General features: G+C 44.8%; 1 protein-coding gene across 2 annotated transcripts in view; it reads right to left on the bottom strand.

Annotated features, from left to right (window-relative positions):
- Positions 1–13811, bottom strand: part of Phf12 (PHD finger protein 12) — a 44737-nt gene that overhangs the window by 3304 nt on the left and 27622 nt on the right. Inside the window, exons 5-11 of one of the 2 annotated variants that reach the window (XM_055619771.1) lie at positions 13325–13445; positions 10695–10827; positions 8030–8194; positions 4468–4626; positions 3118–3913; positions 1845–1970; positions 1129–1272 (exon numbers count right to left, since the gene is read on the bottom strand). In XM_055619771.1, the coding sequence (XP_055475746.1) occupies positions 1129–1272; positions 1845–1970; positions 3118–3913; positions 4468–4626; positions 8030–8194; positions 10695–10827; positions 13325–13445 (1644 nt within the window). Of the gene's footprint in view, positions 1–1128; positions 1273–1844; positions 1971–2021; positions 2119–3117; positions 3914–4467; positions 4627–8029; positions 8195–10694; positions 10828–13324; positions 13446–13811 lie in introns of those variants that run through there. The other variant, XR_008721579.1, reaches the window with a different exon arrangement.

The following is a 13811-nucleotide window of genomic DNA, read 5'->3' as shown; positions in this document are numbered from 1 at the left end:
TGACTCACACTCAAACTCAGACCTGACTCAGCTGCTTCAGGGGGAGGCTTCACCCCACCATAGCATTTCTAACACAGGTGAGGAAGAATCTTCACTGAAGATGGTTACAGAATTTGAGGATATTAGTACTTTAAGTTCCCAAGCTCCTGGTTATCTTAACAGGAATATTCCAACTAATAATTACAAAGAGAACATGGAAAAACATAAGGCATAGGCCGGTGTTTCTCAAGCTTTAATGCGGACATCAACTGCCTATAGATTTTGTTGATTAATTTTAGTTGTACAGGAAGTCACTGGATTTGATTACTAGAACCACCACCACACACACAACAAAAACTAACTTTGGATTTAGCTAGAATGAAAGGATATAGAATTTACAAATTTGCATTCCTGTGTGTGGGTGCACACCCACTTGTGATCACATATATATAAACAACCTTTGGTGTTTTTTTTTTTTTTTTAAACAAGGTTCCCCACTGGCCTAGAATTCAAGTAGACTAGGCTGAACAGCTAGTGAGTTCCAGGGATCTGTCCGTCTCTACTTGCTCAGCTCAGCATCACCATACCTAGCTTTTTTAATGTGAGTTCTAGGGAGTGAACTCAGATCTCTTTGGCAAATGAGCTATTCACCAGAATTTGTATTTCTAGTAAACTCTTGGTATTCTGATATTGCTGGCATGGTACTGTAAACTCCTGAAGCATCAAAACTCTTAAGGGCTAAGGGCTCAGAGATAACCAAGCAGAATTAACATTTGAGAAGAATTTACAGGAAGCTTACCTATTGTTTTTCTACTTCTCACCTTAAACCTTGGGAAACCCTTTTACTTCAAATATTACAAAGTAGCTGAATAGAAAGCATACAACATATACCAAAAGTACTGGTAGCTCCTTTGCTGTGAATCAAAGTGGACTTGTGTGGAAGCAAGTTATACCAAACTCCCCAACTCTGATTAAAAAGCTGTTCATCTTGTTCATGCTGAGAAAAAAACCACGGTGCTTTATTAAACCCATCAAAGGTACAAAGAGTTTGAGCTACTGAAAGCGGAGATTCTCCATGGAGCAAGGTGGTCATTCACACACATCAGACAGGAGACCTGATGGTGTGCTGGCAGGTATGTGCACGCGCACCTTCTGTGTGGTGCCCTCCAGAAGCGAGCGGATGTGTCCCAACACTGCCCGGTGAGGCTTGGACCCGGGAAGGGAAAAGCTGATGTATTCTCTGCAAGGCCAGAAACTTGATCAGCTTCTCATCCAACATATTGATCTCGATTTCTACCAACCAAAGAGAGACATCAAAAAGCTGAGAGAAATGGAATGTGGAAGTAGGTAAGGGCTACAGGGCAAAGCTACCAAGTGATTTGTTTAAACAATATAAAGTGCGAAGTGGAACAAAGCTCCCAAAGCGGGCATCTCACGTGCTGTTTGCAGTGAGAGGGGCCCCAGTACGGCGCTTCCTGCATCAAGGCAGGCTAATTTCCAGCACAGAAAGGCAGAGCCAACAACCCCCAGCTTGTGAAGAAGGCGCGGATGCCTGATACAGACTGGCCTTTTCTACCCACTCTGTGCAGAGAAATCCACCTCTATTCTCTTTGACTTCGGGGTTTGCCACAGATGGAAGCAAGTCTCCTGGTTCTGTTCTGCCTGATGTGATTCTGTTCTTTCCTACTGGTTCAGCTTAGCTCTATTCTCCTCTTCTTCATCTCTGATTGTATTTTGTGTCAACCCAGAAGGCAGAGACAAGAGATGAAGCCTTCTCTGCCACTCTTCTATCCAAATGGATACTGTTTATCCCCACCTCTTATCCCTCTTCAAAAGGAGCTGAATGCTACTGGGACATCACTCACCTCCGTTGACATCCATAAATGCTCGAAGTGAGTTGGTGAGGTCCACCATGGCAGTAGAGTTGGCTGGGAAAGAGGGTACGGTTAAAGCGCTTCCTATGGATAACGTGCCGGGGCTGACCTTGCCATCTGGGGACGGAGCAGGAAGACTGTTACTTACGTCGCCTGAGGGAAACCCACCGGTTCAATCCCCCATTGCTGAGAGAGTTCTGGATTTCGGACCCAAGGTGATGTTCCCTTCTTGATTCTCAACCCATAGGTTCTGGAACTCCTAGAGCTAAAAACGTGTGGTGAGGAAGGGTAGATGGAGCAGTAACACACCCGGGGAACGCACGAGTTTTCCAGAGTACTGAGAACTGTTGCAGTTTACTACTCTGGGGCAAGTGGTGGGATGGCTTTGTTTCTGGTTCACGATCACCTACCCCACAGCTACCTCTACCCTTACAGAAGCGTCACCTAACTCCTATCTGCTGAAGCACAACTGACAGTCTGCAAAACTTATTCACACTGGAATTACACGGTTGGAGAAAAGAGCGGGGGCTCCCATGCAAAGAAACCACAGGCACCTGGTTATTGAGGCCCCCCGCTGACTAGGAAGATGACTTCATGTAGGAGACCACCAGTAACAGCAGCTTATAAAACCTGGTTCAGACGCTGCGACCAGCAACCTCAAGGTGCAAATGCTGCCTGGCACAGCTGAGGGAACAAGTCTACACTGAGCCAAGTACAGACCTACAGGATTTCCTTAGGTATACAGCTGAGGGCAAGCTTCTGGACCAGACCAACCTCTGCAGGCATCCCACTTTGGAACTATCTGAAAGGCAACGCTGCTTTCTGTCCCTGCTTCGTGAACATGAACGTTCCTCAAATGAGCTGGCTCTGAGAATCTGCATCAGGTGTAGATTTAGTCTCGTATGGGAATTGCATACACTGAACCTCAGGCTGACCCAAGTGGTTCCAGAAAGCATGTGCCTTCTGAGGTGATGGGACAGACAGGCAGAAGACTATGTCCAGAAGGTGAGAGGAGGGGCCGGTGACCCAAGCTGCAGTTCCAGTATGCCACTGACCTGGCAGGCCACCCTACGGAAGTGACTTAAATTAGTGAGAACAGCCTCATCTTATAGCTGGGACAAGCTAACACAGCCTTTCTCCTGCCATAGAAATACAGGGGAGATGGACCTCTGACACAGAGATTAAAGGCTTCCAGTATTCATTAGGAATATAATTTTCTGGACTCTTGGGTCTATGCTAGTAAGAATACAGAAGGGATACTTACCTGATGATGGCGCTGGTGAGCAGAATCGTTGGTTGGCGCCTGTGGCCAAGATACTGTCTCCTGCAGCTTGGGGGGGAGTGAGCACCCGGGTGGCATTTGGGGGTGAGCCCAGAGGCCTCGAATCTGTCAACGAAGGTCCTATCTGTGATTGGACAGTCTTTCTATGCAAAGTGCTGGTGTTCTCGATGCTGGCACAAGAGCTGGGAATGGAAGGGGGCAGGCTTGGGACGGGTACCAAACTCCTCTGGGGACAAGAGCTGGGGCCAGTGGCATTTTCTGTCTTCAAAATGATGCCGACGGTGTGGTTCTGAAGCCCCCCAGCCGATGGTGGTGTGAGGGGCCGGGGCCAGCCTTGCCGGTGTGTGAGGCCTGGTAAAGGGGTGTTGGCGCCAGGAAGTCGCCGGGGATCCGTGGAATCAGTGGGGCTGCTGTAGAGGTGTGGGCCATTGGCTTTTACCTCTGTGTTCACTGGCCCATTGGCAGTCCCACAAGGGGCTTTCTTGGACTTTTCCACACAAGAACTGCAGCTGATGTCCTCTAGGGCTGGGGATTGGTGGGGTGGAGAGCAGCCCAGAGAATTCTGGGTGCTAATTGCTGAGGGGCAGGATAAAGGGTAATGGGAAGGTAGAGGTGCCTTGTCAGCGGTTTGCAGGGAGGTGGTGATTGAGCTGTCAGTCACAATAACAGGCTTAATATCAGCCTTCTCTGTCTGTTCAGAGTCCCAATGCGAAGGCATCTGCTTAGCAGATAAATGTTTCAATATGCTGCACTGGAGGGCAACAACACTACAGAGCCACTGCAATGGAAGGAGAGGAGAGAAGGTGAGAGCCGGGGAGGTGCTGGTTCATCCTGCCACCGTGGCCAGGGCTACAGCAGAGCTGACAAGCACTGTTTCCAAGGCTCCAACAGGAAGGACCAGAAAGGTAGCCCACTTTCATTCCCAAGCAAGACTTACTGGTGCAGTACTTGGCAGTACTACGTAGTCAGTGGAACTTGAGATTTCCGTTTTGGCTTTGCCCTGAAGGCTCACCTTCTGGGATCAATATCCATCAAATCGCCCAGTGTCTGCTGTGTCTGACACCATCACCTAAGCTCTCTGTGGGCCTGCACATCTCTTCCTACAGTACAGAGCTGCCTAGCTCGCAGCAATGGGAGACCGATGAGGAGAATAGCCTGCTGGCTTGACTGCTCTTACTTGCCTTTGTCATTTGAGCTTGGGATTCTCCACGGGTCACCCAACTGTTAGGGGGCCTGGGTGGAGTTAGGGGAGAGGTAGGAATGACAGATACTGAGGCTCTGGTGACATGAAAGAGAGACTGGATTTGGGAACCCAATTCAGCTTTTACTCACCTCTTGTTGCTCTGCCTGAGTGGCTAAGTGCTCAGAGTTCAAAAGGTGCGACTGTGATTCCTCAGGGACCCCATTGCAGATCAATTCCCCATCCCGTATGGCCGCGGGTGCAATGAGAGGGGGTGGAAACTGGTACTGAGATTTTATAGCATCAGGAACCTGTTTAAGATAGGAGGAAAGAAAGGGTGATAGTGCCAATATGGCCAGTTGAATCTGCCTTAACGAGATACTGTTTTATCTGTAGTGTTGATACCCAAGGAACCATCTATTCTGTGATCCACAAAAGGGCTCAGTGTGCTGTAACTGTTTTGGGTTGCCTTTGATTCCAGCACAGACATCTGTCCTGAAAAGGTACAGAAATAGAAACCACAGCTGGGGCCTTCATTGTTCTTCATTAAGATCTCAGGCCTTGTGGAACTCTAATCTACACCTTGTTGTTTACCATTTTGTACTAAACACATGCAAGCCTGACACCGGACTGAGCTTCCGGCTGTAAGTTTGTATTTCTTAGTGTTGATGCGCAAGGGTGAATAGTAACTGAGAAATAAAGTGAAATGAAGCTATACTCATGGCAGAAAGAATGAGCACGATGCCTAATATGTGCACTTAATCAATGTTAGTTTTCATCATCCATTTGTTCATGACTCATGAGACAACTGAAGACTTCTTTGTTGAAACAAGAAAAAAAAAGACATTTTGATTTATATTATGTAAGGATGAAAGAGCCACACATAAAGAGTCATTCATACTTTCAACAAACATTTATTGACTGCCTCATAAGTCTGGCACCATCCCAAATCCTAGAGGTCCAGAGATGAGCCAGGTGTCGGTGGCACACGCCTTTAATCCCAGCACCCGGGAGAATGGTGGAGTTAAGAATCACCACCCAGCGCTGTGGGCTTTCTGAAGCAACGGGGGAGGAGTGGGCTAGTCGACACTGACCCGGGAGAGTGCAAAGGCAGGAAGCTCTGACAGGTATCAGGGTCTCCGCAGGTTCCACTGCACTCCTATCAGCAAGCACCGACTAAGAACAAACTATTCTCCTCAACGATAAGAAAAATATTTAGGGGAAAGCCAATGAAAGGATCTAATCAAGGCCTCCTAACTTGTTCATTTCAGCATCCAGGCTAGGTTCTGAATATACATGGTGAAATGAGTTCGTCTGGATTACATTTACATCTATTTAACAAGAGGTATAAGGTAACTGCCTTACATCATATTTCTGCAGCAGGAAATACTTTATTTTGAGAAAACTGTTCTACTAACGGGTAAGTAGTTACCCAGTTAAGAGTTTACTATATACTTTCCAACAGTTAGCATCTTTGCTAGTTCTGGAATGACACCCCTGAAAGGGGATGGAAGCAGTATGATTGAACTTAAAATATGGGTGCCACCAAGTGGGCATTTTGGGAATTGCTAGTTTCCATCAGCACATGGGACAATACATGCATTGGTTTATTTCCAAAGAGAAAGACCAAGTTTATATATGGCCACATAGTGTGTTAAGCCTTCTAGATCAACTGAATAAGGGAACTGATTATTTTGAGAAATAGCAAAAGTGTTTATTTTCTTTTTGTTTAATAATTTATTCTTATTTTATGTGCATTGGTAGTTTAGATCTTGGAGTTATAGACAAGTTATGAGCTGCCATGTGGATGCTAGGAATTGAACCTGGGTCCTCTGGAAGAAGAGCCAGTACTTTTAACTTTGGAGCCACCTCTCCAGCCTCCTGGTTTTTGGTTTTTTTTTTTTTTGTTTTGTTTTTTTTTTAAACAGGATTTCTCTGTGTAGCCTTGGCCATCCATATTAGAACTTACTCTGTAGACCAGGCTGGCCTATAATTTAGAAATCTAACAGCTTCTGCCTCCCAAGTGCTGGGATTGAAAATGTGTGCCACCATGACTGTCTTTGGAAATGTCTGATTTTTAAAAGACATTTTTCCCCCTAAAACAGAAATTATGAGTTATTAAGAATCAGTATTACAGATGTTACTCAAGAACAATCTTTGTTCTGGTGGCAAACTAAGTGTGACTGAAATAATTTTTAAAATGCTGATTCACATGCAACAGAAACAAGTCCTAGGTTCAATCCAATCTCCAGAAACTCAAGAAAACAAAACCATTAAAAATCCGAAGAAGGTACCCACAAACAGCTGTTATTAAAGAGAAACAAATCAAATACTGACTCCATGCTCTACAGTCAATCATTTAGGTCAATTCTCTATAGACTGGGCTGGCCTCGTACAGTGACCCACCTGCCTCTCCCCAAGTGCTAGGATTACAGGTGTGCTCCACCACCACTCGGCTGCAAATGTTTTTCAATGAAGGAAATTCTCTCAGTCTCTTTGGATATAGTTTAGCAAGTGTCAAGTACATAGAAATAGTAAGTATCACAGGAAGACTATGGTTGTGTTAGTGATATATTAGCCTACAGAACTTTCCTTCGGATAATACATTTGTTCTTAAATTTTCAGCTGGGCTGGGCGTGGTGACGCACGCCTATAACCCCAGCACTAGGGAAGCAGAGGCAGGTGGATCTCACTGAGCTCAAGGCCAGTCTGGTCTATAAAGCGAGTCTATGACAGCCAAAGCTATAGAGAAAACCTGTCTCAAACAAACAAAAACAATACAAAAAGTTTTCAGCTGGGTATCACTACTCATCTCTCACTTGGCTATCTGCTTGATTAGTCAAATTGTCACCTCATCAGAGTTCTCAGAAAGGGGACCACTTAACAGGGACAAACAATGTTAAGGGGACAGTCAAGTATTATGCTGGCTAGTTTTAACTTGGCATAAAGCAAAATCACTTGGGAAAAGAGAACTTCAATTGGGAAGACACCCTTTCTAGATTGGCCTTTGGGCAGTTCTGCCCCTGGGCTGGTGGACCTCAGAGCTGGCTGTAAGAAAATAGGTAGAACAACCATGAGATCCAAACTAGTAATCAGCACTCCTCTATGGTGTGTGCATCAGCTCTTGCCTTCTGGTTCCTGTCCTGCCTAAGTTCCTCAGCAACAAACTTCAATCTGAGAGTTGTAAACTGAAATAAATACGATAAATGCGCCCCCCCCAAAAAAAAGTTGTTGCAGTCATGATGCTTTATCACAGCAATAGAAACCCTAAGACATGGCTGCTCTTCCAGAGGATCTGATTTAATTTCCAGCTCCCACATGGCAGCTCACAACTGTCTGTAACTCCTGTTCCAGGGGATCTGACATCCTTACACAGACACACGCAAGCATAACACCAATGTACATTAAAAACAAAACAAAAAACCCTAAGACAAATGTTGTAGTGACAATGGAGCATAACTGGGCTTGTGATGGTTTGAAGGGTGCTTCTGCTCTGGAGAATCATTGACAAATCCCAAAAGCACACCTGCAACTTTGCCCTTGCAATCCTGACTGCCATCCATCCTCAGGTATTACTATACAAGGCCATATTTAGTACTTGCTGAGACACCAAAGACCTATCTCTGGGGTTTCAGTGTCATACCTGTGATCCTCTGTGCCATGAACTAAACCAGAGAGCACCATCCGGCCTATACTGACTGGACTGGGACTTACCTTCAAGCTTCTTCTTTTGACAGACTGGAGCACACGGCGGTTAGGAGGGTGTTTTTTATGGATTCGGTTCAGGAAGTCCACTTTGACCACATGCTGTGAAATTGTGTCCTGGAAGCGATCAAACACCTGGCACCGATTGCTCAGTGTCAGATTCTTCTGGTTCAGCTAAGGATAGAGCAGAAACACTACTTTGGTGAACTTCTAAGGGTGCTGTCCCTCCAGCCAGCCCCCTTTTCTGGGCTTAAAAACAGAAGCTGGCCAGGTGGTGGTGGCATATGCCTCTAATCCCAGTGCTCGGGAGGAGGAAGCAGGCAGATCTCTTTGAGTGAGGTCAACCTGGTCTACAGACTGAGTTCCAGGTCAGGGCTACAGCACAGAGAAATCATGTCTCCACAACCAACCAACAAACCAACCAGATAGGACACATGGCCCCACAGAAGCTTCTTCCTAGGTCTCTGAATGGTATGGATCTAAGACAGAAACTGATTCTTCTGTATGTGTAAAGTGTGTGTATATACTGGGCAAACACTCTGCCCCTCTACTCTTCAGCTCTGTGTAGATTCTTTTTTCTTTCATTCATTCATTTATAAAGATTTATTTATTATGTATACAATGCCTGCACCCCAGAAAAGGACATCAGATCTCATTATAGATGGTTTTGAGCTACCATGTGGTTGCTGAGAATTGAACTCAGGACCTCAGGAAGAGCAGCCAGCCAGTGCTCCTAACCTCTGAGCCATCTCTCCAGCCCTCTTTTTTTCTTTTAAATAAAAGATTTATTTATTTATTTATTATGTATGTAGTGTTCTGCCTGTATGTACACCTGCAAGCCAGAAGGGGGCACCAGCTATCATTATAGATGGTTGTGAGCCACCATGTGGTAGCTGAGAATTGAACTCACAGGGCCTTTACAAGAACAGCCATTGCTCTCCAATCCTGTATGAGTTCTTTAACAGGGTTCCCCTCAGTGTTTAGCACATGGTATAATGAAGGCTGCATGATTATCACTGGGTACATGATTCTCATTCTTTCTCCTCTGTTTCTTTCTCCTATCTACTCCTTGTCTTGGGGATAAAGCCCAGACCCTCAAAGTGTTCTACCACTGAGCTACACCTCTGTTCCCTAATGGTATGTCTTAGGCAGCAATGGCTTAATGTGGAAAGGCTATTTGTGAGGGAGTGCTTTTTCACGAATCTGCGCAGGGCCACCTCTCCTGCAGACGGTAGACAACCGTCTGCTCTAGTGAAGGAGCATGTGGAAAATGTCTGAAGACAGCCCATGAGATGGCTTAGTGCATGAAGGTCATGCCAAGCAAGCCTGGTGATTTGAGTCTGATTCCCAGAACCCCCAAGTCGAAAGAAGGGCCTAGTAAGATGGCTAAGTGGGTAAGAATACTTATCACCAAACCTGACTTACGTGTAATCCCTAGTCCCCACAAAGGGAAAGGAGAGAACTAACCTACAAACATTATCCTCTGACCTCCACATGTATGCTCTGCTGAATACATGTGTTCACAGATAAGCAGCAGCAATAACAATAAAAATACAGTACTAATAAAGCTGGATGTGGTGATTCACACTTGAAATTCTAGCACTTGGGAGGTGAAAATAGAGAGCTCAGGGGTAGTACAAGGTCATTCTTGGCTACACAGTTTGAGGACCACCATAAACAAACAAACAAACAAACAAACAAACAAACAAACAAACAAACAGATACATAAATAAATAAATGACAAGGGGGTAGGGAAGGCTCAGTGCTACGCTCTTGCAGAGGAGCAGGTTCAGCTCCCAGCACCTACAACTACAGTCACTTCTAGCCCAGCTCTCGGAGTTCCCGCCATTCTCTGGCTGCCGCGGACACCAGACATGCACACGGTGCACTTACAGAACTGTAAGGCCAAACATGACATAAAGACAAGACCAAACCACTCCCAAACGAAAACATGTTGGGGTTGTAGCTCACTGGTAGAGCACTTGCCCAGCCTGGGGTTCAATCTCTGCAAAATTAAAATTAAAAAAGAAAAGAGAGAAATTATCATGATCACTGGGAGATAAGACAAGATTTTCTTTTACAGACTTCACTTTCATTCATTCAACAGCTCACTGAAAACCTAGAATGTGCCAACATACAAAAAACTAATGCAAGGGAAAGAGAGCAAACTCATTTCATGCCACATGTATTCCTGACAGCCAACCCTTCCTTTCTTCCTTCTCTCCCTCCTTCCTTTCTTTTTGGGTTTTTCAAGACAGGGTTTCTCTGTGTAGTCCTTGGCTGTCCTGGAACTCATTCTGTAGACCAGGTTGGCCTCGAACTGCCTGCCTCTGCCTCTCAAGTGCTGGGATTACAGAGTTGTGCCACCATGCCCTGCTTTCATTTATTTTCTAAAGGTTGGCTCTAACAGCACTCTTTATGGCTAATGGCAACCATTTAATTCATTGTGGGGTAAAAATTATAAACAAATAAGCAAGTTAAGCCTGTCTGTACAGTTGAACAAGGTCCGTGGGAAAGGCAAGAGGCACAAGTGAGATACATGTAAACAGAACAGAGGATGGTGTGCTGGAGCCAGCGCCTGCTGGAGTTGAGCACAAAGCTGGCGCCCCTGCTTCTGGGGGACTAGCCCCTGCCCTCACGGGCCGTGCCGAGCCACCAGCCACCACGTGCTTACCACCACATGCTCGATGTGATTCGGACACATCCACCTGCCCAGGGGCATGGCAGTGAGTGGGGGCTCGAGGCAGTCCATGTGAAACAGAAGTGGGCAATAGTCACACTGGATGAGAGGGGCCACTCGGCAACTCCTGCAAAGGAACAAGATGTGACAGGTGACTCCTGTGCAAGATGGGAAAATTCAGGACTAACTCTACTCTGCAGAAGAACCTTTCCTCCCAGTCTTCACAACTCTCTCCACACTTCCCTCCTTGCATGGTTCTGTCAGTAAGGAAGAGGAAACCAGGTTCTTCATCTGCATCTTGTGAACGTAAATGTTTATTTGGAGTATTGCTAAACTGGCTGTCAGAGCAAGAATGACCAATGTGTGCTGGAGAGATGGCTCAGAGGTTAAGAGCACTGTCTGCTTCTCCAGAAGTCCTGAGTTGAATTCCCAGCAACCACATGGTGACTCACAACTATCTATAACGGGATCTGGTGCCCTCTTCTGGTGTGCAAGTGCACATGCAGATAGGGCACTCATACATGTAAAATAATAAATAAATCTTAAAAAAAAAAAAAAAAAAAAGACCAGTGCCTAGTACCTAACTCTACTCTCTAATCTTCTTATTCTGTAAGGAATTTCTCACTTAAACAAACAAATAAAAAGGCTGGCAAACTGGCCCAGTGTTAAAGGTACTTGCCACCAAGCCTGATTACCTGAGCTCAACTCATGAGACCCTTTCTTAGAAGGGGAGAGCTAACTCTTTCAAGTTGTCCTCCGATCTGCATACATACTGTGGCATGTGTGTATCATCCCCCATACAAAGAAATGTAATAAAAATAATGTATCAGCAATCTTTCTTGAGTTGTAGCTACACAAACTTTTTTCTTCTATACAAAAAGACTGATAAATGGAGATGGAGGCAAGAAAATGATTTTGTATATATTCATGTAAGCATGTGTCAAGGAAAGGTTACATGCAAACACTAATGGTCCCAAAGATGCCCTAGACCATAGCTTTTCCTAGCACAATTCTGTAGTTCTAATCTAGTTTTCCATAGTTTTTGCTGTAAATACTTTTTTCGGTTGAAGGGATGATTATGAAATAGTCTCATGTAGCCAGAAGTCACTGTGTACCTAGAATGACTTTGAATTCCCGTTCCTCCTCCATCTGCCTCCAGAGTGCTGGGGGAACAGACCCTGACACTATCCTGGGTTAGGGTATCCTACTATGCCAGATAAGCACTCAACTGATGTACTGCATCCTCAGCCCCTAAGCAGTCTTTTTATTTTTCTGGCAGTGCATCAGGCTGGGGGGAGAGGTCACTGGGAGCCAATCTTTCTTTTTGAGAGCCATTTTCTCCTGCTATCCTGCTCCAACCATAATACAAGCCAACAAGTCCAGCTTCAGTCACTGAAACATCTGGTTCCTGCAACTGAGGAGAGCCTATCTGAAGGAAACCAGTGTCCTAGAGCAGCTGTGTAATTTTGGTAGCCAAGAGGCTTTTGGAAAGTGTCCAGGCTGAAGCACCCAAACTACCCATAACAACTTAAAGTTTATTTTTAACAATTTGTTGTTAACTAATCTAACTAAATACCTTGTTTAGTTAAAAAAAAAAAAAAAAAAAAAAAAAAAAAGCAATAAAAATCTTGTGAGAGTGTATGTATATTGGGAAGAAGAACAGCACACACACAATGGTGTTCATTTAGGGACTAAATCTCCTTCTCCCATATGGGCCCTTAGGATTAAACTCAAGTGCAAGGCTTGGCAGCAAGCACTTTAACCCACTAAGCCATCTTGTTGGACCCTCACTGTCCAATTTAACTCTAACTACTGTAATCACTATCAACAAAGTAAAACACTTCTGATTTTTCTTTCTTTCTTTTTTTTTCAGAAAGGGTCTCAATTATGTAGTTCTGACTAGCCTGGAACTAAGTAGACCAGACTGGCCTTGAACTCATAGACCTCTGGGATTACTGGTATGTGCTACCACACCTGGCTTCTTACTGTTTAGTCTTTGAGAGTTTCATAATAAATTTTAGTCATGTTCATCTCCCATTACCTCTTCCTTCCTCCCAACAAGTCCCTCTTAGTTTCTATCTTTTATGAGCATGACCCAGAGTTTCAACTTAATTTATTTAGTGTGTCTGTGTGTGCACATGCACTTGCAGGCATGAAGTTATAAGAAGTTGGCTTTGTCCTGCTCAGGTTGCGATGAGTGTTACCTAGTGAGCTGCCTCATCAGCCTGACCCTGTTAACCCGTGATCCCGGGAGATTAATTACCAAATATGGACGTTTCAGTGGCAATGCCAATAAATAAAATAACACTCCTTCCCCATCAACCAATAGCCCCTAAAGGAAGGCTGGGGCCTTGTGAGCTTAGGTGAGCCTTGACCCCCCAAACTCCATCAATCTCCTAAGTGCTGAGATTACAGGCACACACTCTACAGGTAATTTGTTACTGACATAATCAAGTTAGTGGCAAGTCAATTAGCCTTATATGCATATATCATCAGAAAATAGGCTGTTCACATTTAATTATCACACAAGATTTACAAGGGGGTGACAGAAAGCAAAGCAAAACAAACAAAACAAAACAAAAACCGACTTCATTTGCTGAATATGAGCATAGGAAAAAAAATACCTGTTACACGCGAAGCAGACCTTGACTGGCAAGGGCACAAGACCATTATGATCTAACTCGTGCTGTGTCCGTTTCACGTTCTTCCCTGTGGTTTCCTCCTTTCTTCTCCGTTTGCTAGAACCTGGAAAAGAAGCTGGTGGTGCTCAGCTGTCCGTGGCTTCAGAATTCCTTGTTGGAATATGAAAACATTAAATAAAAGAATAGATCTAAGCAAAAGCATGGTTTGGACAGATTTTTTTCCTGAGGACCCTCTGAAGTTTCAAGTGACAAAGAAAGAAAGAAAGAAAAAAGAGAAAGGAAAGAAAGAAGGAAGGAAGAAAGAAAGAAAGGAAAAGGAGACAGACGCAGGCACCAGAAGAAGCCGGCTGCTCTGTGGCAGAAACACATTGGTTTTTACTGATATAAGACAATCAGAGACCTGTGACAGCAGCAACACACACACACACACACACACACACACACACACACACACACACACACACACACA

This window comes from Psammomys obesus, unplaced genomic scaffold, assembly GCF_907164565.1.
Source record: "Psammomys obesus unplaced genomic scaffold, mPsaObe1.curated_primary_1811, whole genome shotgun sequence".
NCBI classification, from domain to species: Eukaryota; Metazoa; Chordata; class Mammalia; order Rodentia; family Muridae; genus Psammomys; species Psammomys obesus.
This window is presented reverse-complemented; position numbering and strand designations above follow the sequence as displayed.